General features: G+C 45.2%; 1 protein-coding gene across 1 annotated transcript in view; it reads left to right on the top strand.

Annotated features, from left to right (window-relative positions):
* NLGN4X (neuroligin 4 X-linked) overlaps window positions 1-24,869 on the top strand; it is a 306,505-nt gene extending 281,636 nt beyond the window's left edge. The window contains exons 4-6 of the mRNA XM_052663278.1: window positions 4,045-4,230; window positions 11,399-12,188; window positions 24,023-24,869. Of these exons, the coding sequence (XP_052519238.1) occupies window positions 4,045-4,230; window positions 11,399-12,188; window positions 24,023-24,869 (1,823 nt within the window). The remainder of the gene's footprint in view (window positions 1-4,044; window positions 4,231-11,398; window positions 12,189-24,022) is intronic.
* The last annotated feature ends 230 nt before the right edge of the window (window positions 24,870-25,099 follow it).

The following is a 25,099-nucleotide window of genomic DNA, read 5'->3' as shown; positions in this document are numbered from 1 at the left end:
TCTCTGATTTCCTAAAGACTCGTGGTTTACCATCCATTGCAGATTGTCAGGCTTATAGCCAGAAAATAACTGAGGAGGTCCTTCCCTGAGAGCAAAGCGTAGGAGAGAGCTGGATGGAGGAAGGATGGGTTAAAACCAGGACAATTCTGCCAGAAAATTCCTGTAGCCTTTAGGAAGGAATCGCCTCTTAGCTGAATGGAGGGAGAGAGGCTTTCTCTTTATGGTTATTATCCGGTACCCAAACCATCATTATCAACCAGTTTCATCCATAAAGCCGGCTAAAAGAGGCTTCCCCCGCACCCACCTGAGCAAAGTGGGACTCATTTTATGAGAAGGCATGTGAAATGCCCTGTGTAGGGAGAGGGTATTCCAGCACATTCTCGGGCAGGAAAGACTAATTAGTAATTGCCAATTACATAAGGGAGCGCCTGGTAATGTCTGAACACTCCCATCCTCTCGCTCAACTCAAAGCCACCCCCATGAACTCTCGAGGGGAGTGGATTTGTGTGACGTCCCCTAAATGTGCATCCTGGCAGTTGACATCCTTGTATGTACTCAGGCAAGGAGGTTGGGAGCCCAGATGATTGCAATTTCAGAGCAACAATGGCCAAAAAAAAAAAAAAAAAGAAAAAGAACACATTCTTGCTGCCTTTATTTGAACCAGACCATTCATTCCCAATGCCCTCCTGGTTCACACATGCCATGGCTCATAAGTACTCAGGCAGACTATGGAACTGAAACTGTGAAAAGGTAACCTCATTCCTCAGTTAGTGAAAGATCTCATCCTTCACGGTTTTATTTTATGTTTTGAGAAGCTGGTTCAGTTTCAGTTCAGTCGTTCAGTCGTGTCCAACGCCTTGTGACTCCATGAATCGCAGTACGCCAGGCCTCCCTGTCCATCACCAACTCCCAGAGTTCATTCAAATTCACGGCCATCGAGTCAGTGATGCCATCCAGCCATCTCATCCTTTGTCGTCCCCTTCTCCTCCTGCCCCCAATCCCTCCCAGCATCAGAGTCTTTTCCAGTGAGTCAACTCTTCACATGAGGTGGCCAAAGTACTGGAGTTTCAGCTTTAGCATTATTCCTTCCAAAGAACACCCAGGGCTGATCTCCTTTAGAATGGACTGGTTGGATCTCCTTGCAGTCCAAGGGACTCTCAAGAGTCTTCTCCAACCTACTCTGAGGGTTTCTTGGGTTTCTGCCAGCTTTGCTTCTGTGCTCAGTTGATGTCTAACTCTTTGGGACCCCATAGATGGTAGCTCACCAGGCTGCTCTGTCAGGGGATTTCCCTAAGAATTTCCCTGGAGTGGGTTGGGTTGCCATTCCCTTCTCCATGGGATCTTCAGACCTAGAGATCAAACCCATGTCTCCCGCTTGTCAGGTGAACTCTTAACCACTGAACCTCCTGGGAAGCCCTCCAGGTTTTCTTAAGGATGTCTTTGAAGGCGTTGGTTCTCATTTCTGTTATTTTCAGTCCCAGATAGCTTGTCTTCGTGTAAACACTGTGCTTGCTGGCCATGCTTATTTAATAAGCAGTCCCTGAAATATGTGACTGTCATAACCCTTGCAATTAAGAGGAAAATAAAGGGGAAGAAGTGGAAGCAGTGGCAGACTTTCTCTTCTTGGGTCTAAAATCACTGGGGATGGTGACTGCAGCCATGGCTTTAGAAGATGCTTGCTAAGAAGGAAAGCTATGACAAACTTCACCAGTGTATTAAAAAGCAGAGATATCACTTTGCCAACAAAGGTCCATGTAGTCAAAGCTATGGTTTTTCCAGTAGCCATGTACAGATGTGAAGAGTTGGACCATAAAGAAGGCTGAGCGCCAAAGAATGGATGCTTTTGAACTGCAGAGTGGGAAAAGACCCTTGAGAGTCCTTGGTTAGCAAGGAGATCAAACCAATCAATCCCTAAAGGAAAGCAACCCTGAATATTCATTGGAAGGACTGATGCTGAAGCTGAAGCTCCAATACTTTGGCCACCTGATGGGAAGCACTAACTCATTGGAAAAGACCCTGATGGTGGGAAAGATTGAGGACAGGAGGAGAAGGGGGTGACAGAGGGTGAGATGGTTGGATGGCATCACCGACTCAATGGACATGAACTTGGGCAAACTCTGGAAGATAGTGAAGGACAGGGAAGCCTGGGGTGCTACAGTCCATGGGGTCGCAAAGAGTCGGACACAATTTAGTAAATGAACAGCAACCACACAGAGGAAATGTATTGATATTCTGTGTAGGGTCATGTAAGGGTGGGAAGTAGGGTGGAGAAAAACTTTTTATGACTCTTTTCTTCCCCCCAGAAGGCTTACTCAAGACAGATTTGGATGTAAAGTTGGATTAAAGTTTGTGCTAGTATTTAAGCTTGGCGGACGCTTCATAAAATATTCATAGTTTTAAATCTGAGCAAGAGAGCATCTGTCTGTCCCACAGGAAGACTTCAAGCATCAGAGGAAAGCAGAGGCTCCAGGTCAAGATATTTCTGCAGTGTGAACGCAAAAGGGCATGTGATCTCAAAAATCAAAAAAATAATCACTTTGCCACAATGAATGCCCAGATGGTCTTCTTTGCAGCTTTTAAGGTGGCATTTAGGGTTTGATTCCTTAGCTTACACTTTTTAAAATTAAAACTAAAAACTAAAATCCTCCTAGTTTTTAAAAGAAAGTATCGCAGTCCGTGCTATTTTGGGGGGACAGTTGGGGAGATTTGAATATGCATTTCCTTTTGGCCGAGATTAAAAAATTGTTAAGTTTCTGCATGTAACTGTAATATCTTTTTTAATATAGAAAAAGAGAGATAGATGCATTCCAAACTATTTAAAAGTGGCATGTCCTGATGGTTCTAATTTCCTTTGAAATTTGTGAGTTGAATGGAGTTAAATAAAATGTTAATGAGGAAGTCAGTGGGCAAAAGGTAACCTATACTATTGTTATAACAGTGCACACAATCTTATACACTGATGACACACAGACTTTTCGCCCTGAAAAGTTAGTTTGTTTTTCTTTTTCCTGAAGTATTTTTGTTGTTGTTTTTTGTTTGTTTGTTTTTTTTTTCCAAGGAAAACCTAGATATACACGAGAGTAATGACTTGAATCTAGTAAAATGAATGTTTAATCGCTAAGTCGTGTCTGAATCTTCGTAACTTCAGGGACTGTAGCCCTCCAGGCTCCTCTGTCCTTGGGATTTCCCCGGCAAGAATACTGGCATGGGTCACTATTTCCTTTTCCAGGAAGTCTTTGTAACCTAGGGATTGTATCAGCATCTCTTGCATTGCTGGTGGACTCTTTACCGCTAGCCTATAAAATGTATAGGATTCTGATACTGTCGTGTATTGTGAATATTTCAGATTCACTTTGCCTCATACAAAGCCCCAGTGTGACATTTCCTTATACTGTCAAGAGAAACAGGGCTTCCCTGATAGCTCAGTTGGTAAAGAATCCGCCTGCAATGCTAGAGACTCCGGTTCGATTCCTGGGTCGGGAAGATCCGCTGGAGAAGGGATAGGCTACCCACTCTTCGGTTTTCCTTATGGCTCAGCTGGTAAAGAATCTGCCTGCAATGTGGGAGACCTGGGTTCAGTCCCTGAGTTGGGAAGTTCCCCCGGAGAAGAAGGGAATGGCTACCCATTCCAGTATTCTTGGGTTTTCCTTATGGCTCAGCTGGTAAAGAATCCACCTGCAATGCAGGAGACCTGGGTTCGATTCCTGGGTCAGAAAGATCTGCTGGAGAAGGGATAGGCTACCCACTCAAGTATTCCGGCCTGGAGAATTTCACGAACTGTGTAGTCCAAGGGGTTGCAAAGAGTCGGACACGACTGAGTGACTTTCGCTTTCTTTTCAAAAGAAAGAAAAACCATCATAACTATTGTTTATATCATATAACCCTTTCTGCCATGAAAAGGTGCTATTCTATTGCTTCTATATCCAGGGAGCAGAAGCAGACAAGGAACAAGGTGCCCCATGAAATACCTTTCCAAGTAGCAGCAACGCTGCAGCTGTGTACTCTATACGTGACGACCCCCAAATCTCCTGTCTTCCTCTGCAGGCTTTCTGAGCACCGGCGATCAGGCGGCAAAAGGCAACTACGGGCTCCTGGATCAGATCCAAGCCTTGCGCTGGATCGAGGAGAACGTCGGGGCCTTCGGTGGGGACCCCAAGAGAGTCACCATCTTCGGCTCGGGTGCGGGCGCCTCCTGCGTCAGCCTCTTGACCTTGTCTCACTATTCAGAAGGTAAGAAGAGCTTCCCCCACGCTGGGCAGGGGACCCCTGGGACCAAGAGCTGAGCCTCTCTGTGAACTCCATAGAGTTCTTTTTTTATATTGATATAATTTCATTTTATTATATACATGCTGCTAACCCAGTTCAGTGGTGTCCGACTCTGTGTGACCCTATGGACTGCAGCCCACCAGGCTCCTCTGTCCATGGGATTCTCTAGGCAAGCTGGAGTGGGTTGCCATTTCCTTCTCCAATTATTTATATATATAATATACAATTAAAATAATGGAAAGCAGTGATTTTTTCCAAAGAAATTCTCCAGTTGGCCTTCTGTCCTACCCTTTGATTCTGATCTGTCACACCTATTTTGGTGGGGGTTTGTTTTGCACTTTTTTATTTTTAAATTGCTTTACAATATTGTGTTGGCCCCTGCCATACATCAGCGTGAGTCAGCCCCAGGTATACTATGTGGGATAGCGTGGAAGCATGGGATCCTACAGGTTGGTTGCTGCTGTTGCTATTCCATCAGCAAGTCGTGTCTGACTCTTATCGATTCTATGGACCGCTGCACACCAGGCTTCCCTGTCCATCACCAACTCCCAGAGTTTGCTCAAACTCATGTCCATTGAGTCGGGGAAGCCACCCAGCCATCTCATCCTCTGTGGCATAGACTTGACCACATGTAAAATAAACAGCAAGGAGGAATTTGCCAACTGACATAGGGAACTCACAGCACCGTATTCTGTGATTAATCTAGAGGGATGGGGTGGGGTAGGAGATTACAGGGGGCTTCAGGTGGGTGAAAGTGAAAGAAAGTGAAGTCTCTCAGTCGTGTCCAACTCTTTGGGGACCCCATGGACTGCCTTACCAGGCTCCTCCATCCATGGGATTCTCCAGGCAAGAATACTGCAGTGGGTGGCCATTTCCTCCTCCAGGGGATCTTCCCTACCCAGGGGTTGAACTCAGGTCTCCCACATTGTAGGCACATGCTTTGCCATCTGAGCCACCAGGGAAGTTGTGCGTGGGGACATGTATATATACCTTTGGAGTTCTTATTCAAGACACATGCAGGCGGGACCGTGGTGCCTCTTGAAACCTCCACAGAAAATGCCCCAAAGGACTTCCCTGGTGGTGCAGTGGTTAAGACGGCACACAGCCAGTGCAGGAAGCCCGGGATTTCAGATCTAGATCCGGCATGCCATACTAAGACCCAGTGAAGTGAAAACGTGTTAGTCACTCAGTCGTGTCCGACTCTTTGCCACCCCATGGACTGTAGCCTGCCAGGCTTCTCCGTCCCTGGGATTCTCCAGGCAAGGATACTGGAGTGGGTTGTCATTCCCTTCTCCAGGGGATCTTCCCCACCCAGGGATTGAACCCAGGTCCCTTGCGTTGCAGGCAGACTCTATACCAACAGAGTCTCCAGAGAAGACCACACGGCCACATAAAGTAATTAATTTTTAAAAAAGGAGAAAATGACCCAAATGATGTGTATCTGCATCCTCTTCTAACCTGGCTTGCTTTCCGATTTTTCTACTTGAGGTATAATTTGACATACACCGTTATATGTATTTCCTGGAGAAGGAAAAGGCAACCCACTTCAGTATTCTTTCCTGAGAAGTCCCATGGACAGAGGAGCCTGGCTTCCATGGGCTCGCAAAGAATTGGAAATGACTCAGTGACTAACAGTTGCACTTGCAATATATATATTTAATAATATGCATTTAAAATAATGATCACTTTCAACTGTACAAGGTAACAATTCAACCTTTCGTATGTAGTGCAAAGCAACCACCACCGTAAGTCCAATTAACATTCATCACCGTTGAGTTAAAAACCATTTTTCCTTCTCATCAGAATTTTAAGATCTGCTCTCTTGGCAACTTTTAAACATGCAGTATAGGCTTCCTGGTGGCTCAGTGGTAACGAATCTGCCTGCCAGACCAGGAACCCAGCTTTGGGTCCGGAAGATCCCCTGGAGGAGAGCATAAGAATACCCACTCCAGTATTCTTGCCTGGAGAATCCCATGGACGGAGGAGCATGGTGCGTTACAGCCCAGGGGGTCACAAAGAGTTGGACACAGCTTAGAGACCAAAAAACAACAACTAGGATTATAAGCAATGTTAACAAGATTTTCTTTTTTTTTTCCACTTGAGACTTGTGACCGATAGCCGTTGCCTATCATCACTGGAGGAAAATAACTTCTATAGAAATGCTTGCACCCTGGGTTTGCCTATCTGAGTTTATTTGGTCAACTTTAAATGTTATTAACTTCAGTTTTCAACTTGGAAGAAGAAGTGTGAGAGGGAATTAGTATGTGGATGATGGTTGCAGATTTGTAGATTTCATCATAAACACAGTTTGCAGCCATATGCTTATAGACTTACGTCTTTGTTGCAAACTTAACTCAAGGTGATTCCCTCTGGTCCTTTGTTGCTGGACAGATAAGAGATTTTTGAAATAGAAATGAACAGAGGTTGGATGCAAGAGGTCTGGAAGCAGTGTAATAACTTCGGAAGACTTCCTTCAAAAACGAAACAAAAAGAACAAAAAAAGTGCAGCCCTGGGATAACTTTTGCAAGTTCAGGTGGACATTGGCAATCATAATCTGAATCTTCAAGGTCTTGTTATATTTCCTCCTGTGTCCACTTGTTGGTTTAAGAATTTCACCATATCTATGTGAACTATGTAAATCAAAACCACCTGAACTTTAAAGGAATTATTATTTTTTAAAGAGTCTAGCACTATCTTTCTTTAAAAATATGTAGTTCTGTTTAAAAATATGTATCTTTCTTTATTAATATGTGCTGTTTACTTGCTAGGTCATGTCTGATTCTTTGGCGACCCCATCGACTGTAGCCCACTGGGCTCCTCTGTCCATGGGATTTCCCAGGCAAGAATACTGCAGTGGGTTGCATTCTTGCCTGGGAATCTTTGTGACCCGGGGGTAAAACCCGACTCTCTTCTATCTCCTGCGCTGACTACTAGCTTTCTTTTACAAATATGTGTCTTTCTTTATAAAGACATTTTTTTGAAGATATAGCGGGAGAAATAAATTGGGAGACTGGAGTTGACATATACACACACTACTCTAAATAAAATGGGTAACTAATTAGCAACCTAGTGTACAGCATGGGGAATCCTACCGAAGACTCTGTAGCAACCTACGTGGGAGAAGTCTAAAAAAGAGTGGACGTTTGTATATGTATAGCTGATTCGCTTTGCTGGCCTCTTGAAACTGATGCAACATTGGACATCAAGCGTACTCCAATAAAATTTCTTTAATGAAAAAAAAAGTACCATATAAACGTGCTAAAAAAAAAGAGGGTGAAGTATAATTGTACTGTGTGACAGCATGCATTTTTTTTTTCTGCTACCTGCACTGCTGTGGACAATTTTCTGCATTGATGACTTCATCAGAAATGTGTGATTGGTGATGATTTTTAAGTCTTCTGAAGTCTGAATTTCTTTTTTTCTTCATATATATATATTTTATTGAAGTATACTTGACGTACAATGAACAGGTGTACAGCAAGGTGATTCAACTATACATACACACGTGTGTCTATGTTTATCATTTTCCATTATACGTTATCACGGCATATTGACTACAGTTCCGTAAACCTTGGTGACTTGTTGTTTATCTGTTTTTTTTTTTTTTTTCTACTTAGAAATCTAGCATTCTATCCATACTAAGTCAAACAAATGAAATCTGAATGTCTTGATTCTTTATTTAAAAAAATGACTGTGGAGGAGTTGAATGAAAGGCTTACGTTTCATATTAACCTTTTATTCAAAAAGATTAAAAAAAAAAGAGTACTGTAGATCCTTAGTGATCACAATTCCTATACCGTTTCAGAAGATAATTATACTTTCCCACTTGTCAGTGGCTGTCATTTTACAGTTCTCGATTTACGAAATAGTCAGGTCCAACTTCAGGAGTAATCAAACAGCTGTCAGCCCAGACGAATGGAGGGAGAGGGTTAATTGCTTAAATCAATAGATCAGAAGTGATTATGGGAGTGCCTTGCATGGGTCGTTTCTACAAAGCAGCTCTCCAGTTACAGTCCAGCAGTACAGAATCAGGACTTACCAGTCAAAATACAGCCAGACTGCTGACCTTGGCCTTCCACTTCTAGTGGCAGCGCTTAATAAAATCAAGGTACAGAAGGGAAAAGGGTGTTCTCCTGCAAACGTCCACCACAGCAGTCTCATGGCAAAGAATGAAGCAAAAAGCTTCAAGACTGAAAAGATAAGAATGTTATAGGAAACTTGTACATTTACTCCAAGGAATGACAATTTGCTTCAACACTTGTGCTTAAAATACGCATTAGACTGGCATACCCAGTGTGAAGGGGTCATTCATCAAACCATCACCTTGACCGGGTACCACTTGACCCTGTTGTGGACAAGGATGCCATTCCAGGCACTTCTCAGACCCTGATGGAGCAGGGAGAGTTTCTTAATGATGACATCCAATATACTATCCAGGTATCAGGCACAATTGGATAAGACTCTGTTTGCTAGGAAAAGACTGAAGGCAAAAGGTGAAGCGGGTGGCAGAGAGTCAGATGGTTGGATGGCATCACTGACTCAATGAACATGAATTTGAGCAAACTATGGGAGACTCTGAAGGACAGGGAAGCCTGGCGTGCTGCAGTCCATGGGGTGGCAAAGAGTTGAACCTGACTTAGCAACTGAACAACAATAAAAACTAACCATGTTTAGACCAGTGGGGTAAAGAACACCGAGAAGGAATGATACTGAAAATATTAAAGTAACTCCCATTTTATAGTATGAGTTGTAGGTGACATTTTCTTCAGTTTTTTTTGAGTTTTATCACAGGTTATATTAATATCGCTTTCTTGACAAACCAATGTCTATACGTACACCGCTATTTCAGTCATGGCCAACAGTTGTGAGAGAGAGAGAGAGAAAAAAATACATTCCTTCTAGCAGCATTTTCGGACAAGGCAATGGGACCCTACTCCAGTACGCTTGCCTGGAAAATCCCGGACGGAGGAGCCTGGTGGGCTGCAGTCCATGGGGTCGCGAAGAGTCAGACACAACTGAGCGACTTCACTTGCACTTTTCACTTTCATGCATTGGAGAAGGAAATGGCAACCCACTGCAGTGTTCTTTCCTGGAGATTCCCAGGGATGGGAGAGCCTGGTGGGCTGCCGTCTATGGGGTCGCACAGGGTCGGACACGACTGAAGCGACTTAGCAGCAGCAGCAGCAGCATTTTTCCTAATTCTGGTTGTTTTGATTTATGACTGTCTTTATTAGGTCAAATATGGACCTTGTTTCCCTGAGGTCCTTTAAGGTAGCGGTCCCCTAGCCTTTCTTGGCACCAGGGACCAGTTTTGTGGAAGACAGTCTTTCCAAGGACCAGAGGCGGGGGGATGGTTGTGGAATAAATCAAGAGCATTCATTACATTTACGGTGTATTTTATTCCTATTTTTACTGCATCAGATCCACCTCAGATCATCAGGCGTTAGGTCCCAGAGGTCGAGGACCCCTGCTTTAGGACATTTATCTTGAGAAGCAAACACACAAGTCAATAGCTGCCCGTTTCCAGCGGAATGATAAACGTTGGGAAATTGGCCGCCAAATGAGCTTGATGGTGTGTTGGGCAAAGCCAGATTTGTTTCACATTTCAGTCTTGTGTGGGCAGCCCGCCAGTCTTTAGAATCGCATTTTCCCCATGGCAGTGATATTTCCTTCATCCTTGCTTGCACGTAGGACCTTCAACAAGGACAGGACTTGAGCTGGTGGACTCTCAGGTGAATGCCTTATTCTCCCAGCAGCTCATGAGGCACTGTGACTACATCCTGCGGGGGTTCAGGGCAAAGGCAGGAAGAGATAAGGACTAGAATACTGTGATCTTACAGCCCTTCATCTCTTGTACTGGAGTAGTCAAAAGTTCACTTTACTGGAGACTTCCTTGGTGGTCCACTCATTAAGACTTCTTGCAAGGCAGGGGGTGTGAGTTTTATATCTGATCAGGGAACTAAGATCCCACATGTCTCTCAGCAAGAAAGAAAACAGAAGCAATACTGTAGCAAATTCAACCAAGACTTTCCCCAGGGACTCAGACAGTAAAGAATCTTCCTGCAGTGTAGGAGACCCAGGTGTGATCTCTGGCTTGGGAAGATCCCCTGGAGAAGGGAATGGCAACCCATTCCAGGATTCTTGCCTGGAGAACCCCATGGACAGAGGAGCCTGGCGGGCTACAGTCCATGGGGTCGCAGAGAGTTGAACACGACTGAGTGACTAACACTTTCACTTAAAAGCGGTCCACACCAAAAAAAAAAAACAAAAAAAAACATTTTTTAAAAATACTTTTATCTCTAGACATTCACGTACTAGACTGATCGGATCTTAAATTTTAAGCTACACAGAATTTTACTTGTAAAACAGCCTAAAACTTTTAAAACCATTTCTCACCAAATGACATGTTTGAAACGTAGCTGGATAAGTTGTACCAAAGTCTGGGTTTTGAATGGATGCCATTTTGAGATTAATGACTTTTTTTTTTTTTTTTTTGGAAAAAAAAGTATGTTTTAGTGGGGGCATTCGAGTGAAGGTTTCTTTAGGAATAGCTAATGTAATGGATTTATTTTAATTGCAGTTTTTTAGCACCTTCAGTGTATGGAGCGTGGAAATTAAAATGCATTCCAGAATGTTATGCTCTGAACCTGATATCGATGGAATCCCCCCCATCCCCTCCACCCAATAAAGTGGTACTTGGTTTTGCCAGGAAGGCAAAACGGCCTTTGACCTCTTATGACCACAAAGCACGTTTTAGGGGATGGCGGGGGTGTGACCACTCTGAGAAGCTTTGTTTATAACATCTAAGGATGGAGCCGTATTGCACACAGTCAGGGAAGAGGAGAGGGATTGTGTCTTTTATGACCACTGCTGCCAGAGTGTGAAGGCAGTTTCATTTTCCTGAATTGTGGTGTGTGTGCGAGGGAGCATCCTTCAAGTCCAGCGAGAGGGGGAGGGGAAGGCCCAAGAACCAGAGAGATATGAGAGGCAGATATTGAAAGGGCTGCAATGCTCCTGAATCCAGAAACTCACATGCCCGCGTGGGACAGTTAGAGCCTTCTTTGCCGGGTGGAAGGCTGCCCTTCTGTGTGTTGGGTTTTAATCTGCACGTCCGCCGTTTCGCCCCTGCAGGTCTCTTCCAGAAGGCCATCATCCAGAGTGGGACCGCCTTGTCCAGCTGGGCCGTCAACTACCAGCCCGCCAAGTACACTCGGATCCTGGCAGACAAAGTGGGCTGCAACATGCTGGACACCACAGACATGGTGGAGTGCCTGCGGAACAAGAACTACCGGGAACTCATCCAGCAGACCATCACGCCGGCCACATACCACATCTCCTTTGGGCCCGTCATCGACGGGGACGTCATCCCCGACGACCCCCAGATCCTCATGGAGCAGGGCGAGTTCCTTAACTATGACATCATGCTGGGCGTCAACCAGGGCGAGGGGCTGAAGTTCGTCGACGGCATCGTGGACCACGAAGACGGCGTGACGCCCAATGACTTCGACTTCTCCGTGTCCAACTTCGTGGACAACTTGTACGGGTACCCGGAGGGCAAGGACACCCTGCGGGAGACCATCAAGTTCATGTACACGGACTGGGCGGACAAGGAGAACCCCGAGACGCGCCGCAAGACGCTGGTGGCCCTGTTCACGGACCACCAGTGGGTGGCCCCCGCCGTGGCCACTGCGGACCTGCACGCCCAGTACGGCTCGCCCACCTATTTCTACGCCTTCTACCACCACTGCCAAAGCGAGATGAAGCCCAGCTGGGCCGACTCGGCCCACGGCGACGAGGTCCCCTACGTCTTCGGCATCCCCATGATCGGTCCCACCGAGCTCTTCAGCTGCAACTTCTCCAAGAACGACGTGATGCTCAGCGCGGTAGTCATGACGTACTGGACCAACTTTGCCAAGACCGGGTACGTTCTTCTCCTCCCTGCCATCACGCTATTGCCTGTCTGGTTCCTCCTTGTGCGTGCGTTTTCTCTACCCAGCTTCACCACGGTCCACAGGCACGCACGCATCTGCCCACCCAGTAATGAGAATAGCCATTTCCACCACCCCGCCTCCAACAGAGAGGGAAACCTCAGTTCTTCTTTACCCCTGAGTCCTTCTCTGTGAAGCCAGATGATTTTTTTTTTTTTTTTTTTTTTTTATTGTCGTTTTCCCTGCCGTGTTAAAATTTCTCCATTTGGTCCATGCTGGGGTAGGAGCTAAGCATTCTCGCCTATTCTGTTGAACATCAAGCTGGAGTTTCAAATCTCGGTTTGGACTTTGTCTGGTGGGGGCGTTAGATACACTTGGCTCTTCTGCTCAGAGTTGAGTTGGGAGTTTCAAAGGTAGGTACGACTCTGTCTTATTCGGGATTTAGACATACTTGGTTGCTCCAAAGTTGAGTTGGAGTTTTAAATCCAGTTAAGGCCTTGTCTTGTCGGAGATTTGGACATACTTGGCTATTTTATCAAATGTTAACCAGGAGTTTCCAATCTACACAGGATCTTGAGGTGTCTGGTCAATAATAGGGTAATCAAAATATATGTACCCCAGGGAAATTGTCTTTACTGCATAGCCAAGGAGTGAAATAAATCTGATAATGAATATATAGAAATGCTATTTGTGTATATTGTATAGCTATATATTACATATGCGTCAGCACATATAAGGGTGGCTATAGTGAAAGTCGCTCAGCCGTGTAGTCTTTGCGACCCCATGGACTGTAACCCACCAGGCTCCCGTCTCTGTGGGATTCTCCAGGCCAGAATACTGGAGTGGGTAGCCGTTCCCTTCCTTTGGAGATCTTTGCAGTCCATGGATTGAACCCAGGCCTCCCGCATTGCAAGTGGATTCTTTACCGTCTGAGCCACACTCATCTCATAAGTGTAGAGAAATCCTGTTTGTGTATATAGAAGATATATATATATACACACACATATACGTTATGTGTACTCACATAACATTCTCCGTATGAGTTATGGGATTTATTTATACATGTTTACAAATATATTTTATTTATATATAAATATTTATATATTTATTTCATATAGATATACACATATATTTGCAAATATATTTATTTCATTTATATATAAGTATACACTTTAATACTCCTTTCTGTTGGTTTCCAAACTCGTTAGTGCTAATGGTCTGCTGGGAGAGCTGATAATTTGAAAGGCTTTTGGTAGCCATTTCTGGATTTGTGGACTGACCAGTTTTTCAAAGGCTAATTAACCATCCCCAGGTTAGATACTTGAAATGTTTTTTAACTACCCCTAGGTTGTTACTCCTTGGAAGGAAAGTTATGACCAACCTAGATAGCATATTGAAAAGCAGAGACATTACTTTGCCAACAAAGGGCCATCTAGTCAAGGCTATGGTCGTGTATGGATATTAGAATTGGACTGTGAAGAAAGATGAGCGCTGAAGAATTGATGCTTTTGAACTGTGGTGTTGGAGAACACTCTTGAGAGTCCCTTGGACTGCAAGGAGATCCAACCAGTCCATTCTAAAGGAGATGAGATGCTGAAGCTGAAACTCCAGTACTTTGGCCACCTCATGCAAAGAGTTGAATCATTGGAAAAGACTCTGATGCTGGGAGGGATTGGGGGCAGGAGGAGAAGGGGACGACAGAGGGTGAGATGGCTGGATGGCATGACTGACTCAATGGACGTGAGTCTGAGTGAACTCTGGGAGTTGGTGATGGACAGGGAGGCCTGGTGCAGTGCGATTGATGGGGTCACAAAGAGTCGGACACGACTGAGCAACTGGACTGAACTGAGGTGGTTACCCTGGAGGAGGAAGTGGCAACCCCCTCCAGTATTCTTGCCTGGAAAACCCCATGACAGAGAAGTCTGGTGGGCTTCGGTCCATGGAGGTCACAATGAGCCGGACACGACTGAAGTGGCTTAGCACAGCAGAGTACACACACTTTAGTTTCATTAATATACATAAATTTTATGTATTTGCCTAGATTTATCTATATATCTCTCCACGTACATATATAGAAAGCTCATTGGCTAAATGCAGCAGAAATATACAAGAGTTCCATACGCAGTGGGGTCCACCTACGTTCCCTGGAGCAGATTCTCTGCAGACAGTGAGATAAAACACTCCCCAACATCTCAAGCAGCCCCCAGTATCACAGAATCTTCTCATTTTCTCTCTTGCCGAGTAACTTAATTGTGGAAAATAATGAGGTGTCTTTGTGTTCTACCTGTGTGTACTTCTGTCATTAACCTTGAGCTCCTGGTTCTGAATTTAAAACGAAGATGCTAAATCTTCCTGTCGACCACTGGCAGCGGGGGAGCAGTGGGGGTGAGTTATGAGCTGAATTGGGCCCACTACATTGCAGCCTCACACAGCCCTGGTGAGGGGATGAGGGGAGGTGCAGAGGGTTAGCAGATTTGGGGACCCCATGGACCATAACCCAACAGGCTCCTCTGTCCATGGGATTCTCCAGGCAAGAATACTGGAATGGGTTGCCGTTAAGAGGGTTAGCAGATTTAGGGATGCTGTGGACCACAACCCAGCAGGCTCCTCTGTCCATGGGATTCTCCAGGCAAGAATACTGGAGTGGGTTGCCATGCCCTCCTCCAGGGGATCTTCCCCACCCTAGGATCGAACCCACGTCTCCTGCATTGCAGGCAGATTCTTTACCATCTGAGTCACCTGAGAAGCCCTTCCTTCTTTTCCGTGTTTCCACATATTCTCTGGTGGGAAGTGGTTTCTCGGTTTTAACTTCCTAGGAAAAGAACTTGAGTTTTTTCCTGAGCAGCAAACGGTTGTGTGTGAAGGCCCACTTCAAGTGCTCCCATTTTATGGGTTTGATCTAAAGAAGACAGCAGGGAAACAGGGAAGGTCACAGTCATTGCAGGTAGAGATGCTTGTCTGTCACCGCGAGGATCTGTCTTCCACGGGGAGATGATTTGAGTCAAGTCAGCAAGTGTCGATGTTTTTACATAGCCGTGTTTATTAGATCCCTGGGGCTGCTGCAACACAGTACCAAATATGGGCCTTCCCACAGCATAAGTGTATTGTTGCACAGTTCTCAAGGTGTGAAGTCCACACTGAAGGTGGGGCTGGTTCACCTCCATCCAAGACCTGTCGGGGGCTGTTCCTGTGATGATTCTCAGCTCCTGGTGGCTTGCTGGCACTGTTTGGTTCAGCCTGACTTAAAGCTACGTCTCTCCAAGCTCCGGATCTCTCATCACACGGCCCTCTCCCAGGATGTCTGTCTTTACACGGCCAGCTTCTTCTATTTATTGAAATATGGTTGATTTACAATGTTGTGTTAATTTCTGCTGTACAACAAAGTGATTCAATTATACATATATATATATTATATATACACACCTGGTTTTTCATCTTCTTTTTCATTCTCTTTTTGCTTTTCTTGTTGTTAAGTTGCTCATTCATGTGCAATACTTTGCAACTCTAGCAATCGTAGCCTGCCAGGGTCCTCTGTCCCTGAGATTCTACAGGCAAGAATACTGCAGTGGGTGGCCATGCCCTCCTCATTTAGCACATGTCTAGCTTTTTTTTGTTAGTTGAGAGAAGTGCTCAGTATATCTTCTGTGTGCTAAGTGTTCTTCAGTCACGTCTGACTCTTTTACGACCCCATGGACTGCAGCCCGCCAGGCTCCTGTGTCCATGGAATTCTCCAGGCAGGAATACTGGAGTGGGTGGCCGTTTCCTCCTGCAGGGGATCTTCCCAAACCAGGGATCGAACCTGCATCTGCTACATCAGCAGGCGGATTCTTTCCCCCTGAGCCAGCAGGGAAACCCTTCTCCTGGTTTATCGCCGGATATTGACTATCGGTCCCTAAGCTCTGCGTTATCCATCCTGTATATAATGGTCGGTATCTGCTAACCCCAAAGTCCTACCCAGTCCTTTTCCCAACTTCCCCTCCCCCTCGGCAACCATGAGTCTCTCCTCTTATGTCTGTGAGTCTGTTTCCTAGCTAAGTTCGTTCGCGTCATATTTTAGATTCCACATATAACTGATATCATATGGTATTTATCTTTTCCTTTGTGACTTACACTTCGTACAATGACCTCCACGCAGGTCTGTGCCCCACATTGCCACAGGTGCCATTGTTTCATTCTTTTTTTTTTTTTTTTTTTAAGGCCACCTTCTTATAAGGCCACCAATCATACGGGTTTAGGAGTTCATCCCTGCTCCAGTATGACCTCATCTTTTTTTTTTTTTTTTTCAATATTTGGGCACACCCCTTGGCTTGCAGAATCTTAGTTCTCTGACCAGGGATGGAACCTGGGCCCTCTGCAGTGGAGACACAGAGTCCTAACCAGTGGAAGTCCTGGTATAACCTCGTTTTCCCTTGACTGAGGGCACACCTGCAATGACCCTGTTTGCAATAACATCACCCTGCAGGGACCTGGGGGTTAAGGCTTAAGCATGTCTTAATTTGCTGGGGATGTACTTCATTGCATAACCCCTTTTAAAGGCAGGACAAATGTCCAGTTATATCAGGGAACTCAGATACATGGCTGCTCTTGGCAGCTTTTGCCTTCCCTTGAAGCAAAGGACCTTCACACAAATATTCCACGCACTCTGGCCGAGCCCATCCCTGATGGCAACACCCTCACCCATCGTAACTCCATAATATCTAAACAACATCATGACTCACCTTTGTGAAGGCCACCCACTTTCTATTTCTCTTACGTGTTTTGGGGAAAAAAAAAAGTTTTTGCATGACTTTCTTAAATGGAAAGCTAGGATCATTCATCATCCGTTTAACGGAGCCATTAAAGAAAACTGAAAAAATCCAGATAAAGCCATTAAACTCTCATTAGCGGTTCTCGCCTGCCAACGGCTCTGAGATGAATTCTCTCTCACTGTTATAAAAAAGAAAAAGAAAAAGGTAAAGGAAATTCGTTAATGCCATGAGATGGTACAGAAATACTTGCACCAAATGGGTACTTTAACCAGCACCTGTGGGCGACTAAGCTAGGATTGCAGATGTTGAGTGTTTGAAATGTAGAGTATTTTTTTTTTTTTAAGGTATGACTTTTTTTTTCTTTTTTTTTTTGGTTTGTTTATTCATTTAGGGAAATTGAATTACTTCTACGTTTTGAAAGTGTTTATCTGAGGGAAATTGTTTAATCTTCTAGATCTGTTTTAACTATAATCAGAATATCAGGGTAAAGCATTGAGTGGTTTTTGATGCTGTAATTCCATTTTCTAAAATCACTGGGCGAGATGCCTGTGGCCCACGCCCCTCATCTGAGGAACGTAGCCTTGGAGATACAAAGTAACTTGGGCTTGATCGCTGCTCCAGGTTCCTCTTGTGGCCATTGGTGGCATGTGTTTAGGATACTTTGGAATCTCATAAAGTCGCTGGTGGAGAAGACTTAAGAGAGAAGGACGTAGCTTGGAGAAATAGCCCCATCTTCTCACCGGAGTCCAAAACTTCAGGTAGAGATGTCATTGCAATAGCAAGGTGAGGCTGCTGGGTGGCCTTGGAAGTAAGTCTGAAGAATCTGGACTTTACCCAAGCAGGAGCAATTTTGGCTCCCAGGGTCCATGTGGAGCGTGGCTGAAATCATCTTTGGAGATGTTAATGCAGTGAGTTTTGACAACTCGTTTGAAAGGCCGTTGGAGGGACTCGAGTCATCTTGCAAGGAAGTTGCTCAGACCTCCCTCTGACCTACAGCACAAACGTGCAAATTCAGATGCAAGTCAGGGGAGGACCACTATTCAGTGGTGTCTAGTTAAGCAGAAAACGGGAGACCGAGCTGATGGCAGAGACAGTGACTGAGGTGTTTGCCAAAGGATGACACGGCTTCACGGGTGGTCACTAGTTAATACTCTAAAATACTTCAGTTTATTTAACTGATACCATGAGGGGTTTCACACCTGATCTGATGTCAGTCAGGGGGCAGCTATGGGGTAAACCATCTCTGATGTCATGAGGGGTCTCACACCTTATCTTGAGGCAGTGACTCTCAAAACATGATTGAAAACACTCGACTATCATCCACTGCTCCCCGGGGGTGCAGAGAGAGCCTGTGGTTCTGAGAATATCATGTCATGTCATCTGTCCCAACATGTGACCGAGAAGAAAGGATTGTGCTGAATTGAAGCATGCTTAGATGCGATCACTGGGTGGAACTTTGGATCTGCGGGACCTTGTTACCAGCCTCCCGTGTTCCTGGTTGTTCCTCCCTCTGCCGAGATGAAGTGAACGCTTTGTCTGCTTTTTGCATTTGACCACAGCTGACAGCTCTGGCCTTACTTGTAGGCGTAAACCTACACACTTCCGGTATGGCACAGGCTCTTTGTTAAGCACAAAAAAAACAATGTGGGGATGGTGAGTTAGCAGTTATGGAAGGCAGGGTAGGAGGGAAGGAAGAAGGAAGCACGGAAGGAAGGAGGGATAGAGAAGAGGGAAGGATGGAAGGAGGATGCTCTTGTTGCTAGGAGACCGTTTCAACCATCCAGGTGAGAAGACTCTACTGAAACAGTGCTGGGGGGGGCGGCGGGGAAACAGTGAAGCCATAACATTTAAATATTAAGTTTAAATTTAAGTATTAAGCTCCTTGGAGAGCTCCATGATCCTTGAGAAGTACTGTCAAGGAAAGGTTAAAGCTCATCCCAAGGTTTACAAATGGTCACACAGATTGCAGCTCTTTGTCAGAGATTCCCACCTGTTTAGACAGGATGGTGTTGATCCTGACCGGTCTCTAGGAATGCGGTGTGTGTCCATCAAGGACCAATGCAGTTTGGCTTCTGCGTGTTGGATAAGAAGGGCAGAATGAGAGTCCCAACAGAAATCACGGCTGTGAATGGTACTTTGCAAGTATCCTACTCTGAAGACTCAGAGCCTCTTGGAATTTAAAGTTGGGAACGCGCTTGGCTAACAAGCCAGTGTATATGGTGTAAGAAAGGCAAGCTTATATTCCAGTATGTCTGAGTACACTGGTGTAGGTCAAGTGGGTAGAATGACATGCTTTGCACTGGCTTTCAGATGTCATCTCTCCTCTTGACTTTGCTCATATCCTGTGGTCAATTTCTGCGTCTGCTTCTGTGCAATCTTTGCAGAGCTCGAGAAATGGAGAAGATGGCTTTGAAACAGTTGCAGCCCAAGTCCGGTGTTAAAAGTGACCTTTGTTGTCCCGAAGCATTTTGAGCTCAGTGAGTGAACATCACTCGCTGCGGTACGGAATGGACCAAACACGTGATTCTTGGTGTAGGGGGTAATTTTCTTCTCAGACGTCTAAGGAAGAATAGTCAAGCACGACCTTGTTTTAGGGGTGAGGCAGACCTCGTACCAACCTCCAGAGGAGCCTGGCAGAGGGGTCACTGGTGTTTGTAAAGAAATCATGTTACCCGTCTCTCCCAAATAAAATTAGCCACAAGACCCCGAATACACATTTAACTGTCAGCTACCAAGGTGATGCTGCCAGAGAAATAGTACGGGTGAAAATGGACCTTTAGAAAGAAGATGTGTTTGTTTCATTCTCTCCTTAATCCTGTTAATCTTTAGTTTTGCCTCTGGGAATTAAACGACAGGGTGTGCTGAAGGAAAGTCTAAAAAACAAGGCCCTGGTACCCGACGTAGAGATCTTGCTTTCTTCAGAGTGTTTGACACAGGAAAGTGATGTGCCTCCTTCCATAAGTGACCCGAGTTTATCTCCGTTTAAGGCTTTTGACGGTGCATCACCAAGAACTTTAACAGATTGTTCCGGGTCTAACGCGTACTTATCTGAATTTTTAAAATCCTTTATTCTCTGAGAACAAAATAAATGTGTTTTCCTTACCTTTCAAATGTACACCAAATGCCAAAAAAGAAAAAGAAAAAAAAGCCACATATCTAACATGAACACTCTTTCCTAGATGCCATCTCTTTAGGAAAAGGTCAGTAGAACCGGAAGGCCTGATTCTGTGAAATCAGATCAATTCAAAAAGAGTAGGAATCCTCACTCCCTTTCATTGTTTTTAGAACAATAAAAGTCAATTCTTACGCTCAGCCTCTGAGTTTTATTTTATAAAAATGTCTCCATGGCAGGTCCAATTAAATAGGAATTTTGCAACACTTTAAATCAGAAGACTCAAGTAAGAGAATGCAAGGTGCTATGTTGCATCCAACATTTTTTCTAAAACATGTAAAAATAAAAGCACAAAGGCAGATTATTTTAGAATACATCAACGGTTTTACATGAACACATGGATAAGAAGGCTTATGGTATATGTTTTTATATTTTTTCATGTCACTAATAGGAGCACAGCAGATGCAATTTATTTATCTTGCATGGCACATATGTAATCATATGTGTAGGTCATGTATGTATCTATCCATCTATCCGTGTGCATATATAGCAGGCAGGAAGTCCTATAATATGCAAGATGGGAAAAGGGAAAGTGCTAGTCACTCAGTCGTATCCAACTCTTTCCAATTCCACGGACTGTAGCCCCGCCAGGCTCCTCTGTCCCTGGGATTCTCCAGGCAAGAATACTGGAGTGGGTTGCCATTCCCTTCTCCAGGGGATCTTCCCGACCCAGGGATGGAACCCGAGTCTCCTCTGTCTCCAGTACTGCAGGTGGATTCTTTACAGTCTGAGCAACCAGGGAAGCCCGTTATACAGTACAATTTCATGCAATATATGCTGTTTATACTATCCGGAGAAGGCAATGGCACCCCACTCCAGTACTCTTGCCTGGAAAATCCCATGGACGGAGGAGCCTGGTAGGCTGCAGTCCATGGGGTTGCTAAGAGTCAGACACAACTGAATGACTTCACTTTCACTTCTCACTTTCCTGCATTGGAGAAGGAAATGGCAACCCACTCCAGTGTTCTTGCCTGGAGAATCCCAGGGGCGCAGGAGCCTGGTGGGCTGCCGTCTGTATCCACAGTATATAATACACATATTCTATGTGATACAGCATTTATTGTATACAGTATAGAGTGAACCATATAAGCTATGATACACATAGTATCCATTTGTACAGGGCACACTATATACAGTATGCCATTTTTTGGTTGCTAAGTCATGCTTGACTCTTTGCAACCCCATGGATTGCAACACGCCAGGCTTCCCTGTCCTTCACTATCTCCCAGCGTTTGCTCAGATTCATGTCCACTGAGTCAAGAGATGCTATATCACCATCTTTAATGATAAACATACAGAGTACCATCTATACTGTGGTACACAGTGTATGTGAAAGGGAAGTGGAAATGTTAGTCGCTCAGTCATGTCCGACCCTTTGCGACCCTGTGGAATGCAGCCTGCCAGGTTCCTCTGTCCATGAGACTTCCTAGACAAGAGTACTTGAGTGAGTTGCCATTCCCTTCTCCAGGGGGGTCTTCCCAATCCAGGGACTGAACCTGCATCTCCCTCTTTGCAGGCAGAGGCTTTAACATCTGAGCTACCAGGGAAGCCCATATGAGTATATATATGAAACATTTTATATAAGTATATAAAAGTATACTATATACAAAGTATACCATATAACACACACATACTGTTGTATAGAGTACACTTTGACGCAGCATAAACCATATGAAGTGTACAATGTAGCATATATGCTATGATACATGCAATATTCTTTAAAACTGTATACGATATACAGTCTACACTGTATCATGTAAACAGTATCGTTATGCAGATACTCCATGTATAGTATATGGCGTACCATATATGCTAATAGGCAGTATACTTTTATGCAGTGCATGCTGTATAAAGTATTTAGTATAAGATCTGTGGGCTTCCCAGGTGATGCAGTGTTAAAGAACCCACCTGCCAATGCAAGATATAGAAGAGATGTGGGTTTGATCCCTGGGTCGGGAAGATCCTCTGCAGGAGGAAATGGCAACCCACGCTCCAGGATTCTTATCTGAAAAATTTCCATGGAAAGGGAAGCCTGGTGAGCTACAGCCCACGGGGTTGGAAAGGATTGGACACGGCTGAGCGACTAAGCACATGAGATTTATACTGTGGATATATACTGTTTATTATTTATAGTCTTCTCTCCCTACCAGTTTGTAGGTATGCTGATGTATCAATACGCTCTTGCTATACACCAGGAATATTACGGCTTCCTCACCTAATTCCATTCCCGATATTCATATCCACTCTATAGATCAGGCTAAGAGAGGTTTAAGAATTTGCTCGAGATCTCCCAACTTGTAAAGCTGGAGAAAGGCACAGCTTAATGTATGTTCATGATGTTGACAGCCTCAGACTGAGGACTAAAGCCCTTCCTATGGCAATGCCTGCATCTGTGGGTCAAGGGTATCATTTGAAGCCTGCATGCCACCTGGGAATGTCTGCAGACGTTGAGTCTTCCAGTGGAACCTCCTGGTGCCCCAGCCTTCTGGCACATAAGCAAAGAGGCGGTGGCTTTCTAAGTGTGTTGCCAAGAAGGCGTTGCCTGGAAGGTAGAGGTTAGGGCACCCACAGCAGTACACCAGGGCAAGCTAGGTCTGCACACCACTTCTGAGAGTTCACTGCTATCCACGAGGTGACTTTTTATCATGCACAATCGCAGATGTTCCTAACCAGCAAACAGGAGAAGACAAAATCTGTCTTACAGGTCATTTTACCAAGCAAAAAAAAAGAAAAAAATTGGAAGAAATTAGAGTATACCTTTGAGGGGAATTTCTGTTACCTTAAAAAAAAGCTGGGTGGCAGCCATGTTTCAAGTACCATGTTTTGTGGACAATCTTTCAATATTGATGACTGTCTCTCTGCCTGTGGCTGTTCATGTACATCACAGGGGATTTCAGTTTCATAGTTGCCGAGGACACTTGAAATCTATAAAAACCCCAATTTACTGCATCTTGTGGTATTTCTCCTAAAATCCTTGACTTTAGCGTGTCTAAAAGCACTGTCTTGCGAAACTTAAGACATCAACGGAATGTTATTTGATCTTCATGTGACTCAGTCTTGAAAAGGTTTTCAAGTTTATATATGTATTTCTAATAGCACAAACAGTGGATGCATATTTCTGTTTATTAACATTTTGTAATGACAGAAGCCAGATTTATTTTTGCATTTTTAATGCATTTTAATTGTTATAACTGCAATATATATCCATCTACCTAAGAAGCAGTTCTTGAGGAAGAAAGACAATGTACAGATTTAGGACAACAATCTCTGAATCGGGATTTCTCACGTTTCATACTGTTTGTTGACATCTGGGATGAAAAATTTCTTTGCTGTGGCGGGGAGCTGTCCTGTGCCCTGGAGAGCATTTGACAGTCATCGTGGTATCTACTTTCATTCATGACACCATCCTTCATGTATAACAACCAAAAATATCTCCAGGTATTGCCAGATGCCCACCCCCTCCCCCGCCTTGTGGGGGCCGATCACTCTCTGGTTGAGGTTAGTGACTCCAAAAGTGGTTCAGCCTGAAATGCTGAAAATTTTCCAACAGAAGTAGTTTAAATTTGAAATGCTGAAACATATCCAAGACACGTGTTTGTTTTCCTCCTGAAAAATCTCCCAAGTTTGGAAGACAACTGGATGCATTAAAAATATAGAAATGTTACAGAAACGGTATTGTATTTTCATTGGGAAGTATTTTAGGGTAAGAGGGGATTCTTTTATAGACAAGGCGGAATGGTAGGCACATGTGGATTAAACCACTTCGGTACTTTGCGCGTATCAATAAACACGTGAGATGATCTGACCGTCATTTCGTTTTGCTTGATCAAAATTGAGTTGTGACATGCAGAAGAGTGTGACCTTTTTTTTTTCCCCTCTCTTTTCTCTCTCTCCCTTCTGTCCTCAGTGACCCCAATCAGCCTGTCCCGCAGGACACCAAGTTCATTCACACAAAACCCAACCGCTTCGAGGAGGTGGCCTGGTCCAAGTATAACCCCAAAGACCAGCTGTATCTGCACATCGGCTTGAAGCCCCGCGTGAGGGATCACTATCGAGCCACAAAAGTCGCCTTTTGGCTGGAGCTGGTCCCACATCTGCACAACTTGAACGAGATATTCCAGTACGTGTCCACCACCACCAAGGTGCCCCCTCCGGACATGACGTCCTTCCCCTACGGGACCCGGCGGTCACCCTCCAAGATCTGGCCCACGACCAAACGCCCGGCCATCACCCCAGCCAACAGCAACCCCAAGCACTCCAAGGACCCTCACAAGACGGGCCCCGAGGACACCACGGTCCTCATCGAGACCAAACGGGATTACTCCACCGAGCTGAGCGTCACCATCGCCGTGGGGGCGTCCCTGCTCTTCCTGAACATCCTGGCCTTCGCCGCCCTCTATTACAAGAAGGACAAGAGGCGCCACGAGACCCACCGGCGCCCCAGCCCGCAGAGGAACGCCGCCAACGACATCGCGCACATCCAGAACGAGGAGATCATGTCCCTGCAGATGAAGCAGCTGGACCACGAGTGCGAGTCGCTGCAGGCCCACGACACGCTGAGGCTCACCTGCCCGCCAGACTACACGCTCACACTGCGCAGGTCCCCCGACGACATCCCGCTCATGACCCCCAACACCATCACCATGATCCCAAACACGCTCACAGGTATGCAGCCGCTCCACACGTTCAACACCTTCAGCGGAGGCCAGAACAGCACAAACATTCCCCACGGACACTCCACCACCAGAGTATAGCTCTGCAGTCCCCCCTCCCCTCGCCGCCCCCTCGCCACCCCGCCCCCTGCAACTGGAAGACAAAGAAGCACCATCTCCAAACAAGGAATGTGTTTCATCCCACTGGCTTAAGACACACACACACACACACACAACCCAAAAGGGCAACCATTGTGTCTTTGCAGACCTCCCATGCTGGCATTTCCTGGTACCACGAGATCAACTTTCGACCCTACGAAATGTGAAACCGT

The sequence above is a fragment of the Budorcas taxicolor genome, chromosome X (genome assembly GCF_023091745.1).
Source record: "Budorcas taxicolor isolate Tak-1 chromosome X, Takin1.1, whole genome shotgun sequence".
NCBI lineage: Eukaryota > Metazoa > Chordata > Mammalia > Artiodactyla > Bovidae > Budorcas > Budorcas taxicolor.
The sequence above is the reverse complement of the archived record's forward strand: the minus strand, read 5'-3'. Positions and strand labels throughout refer to the sequence as shown.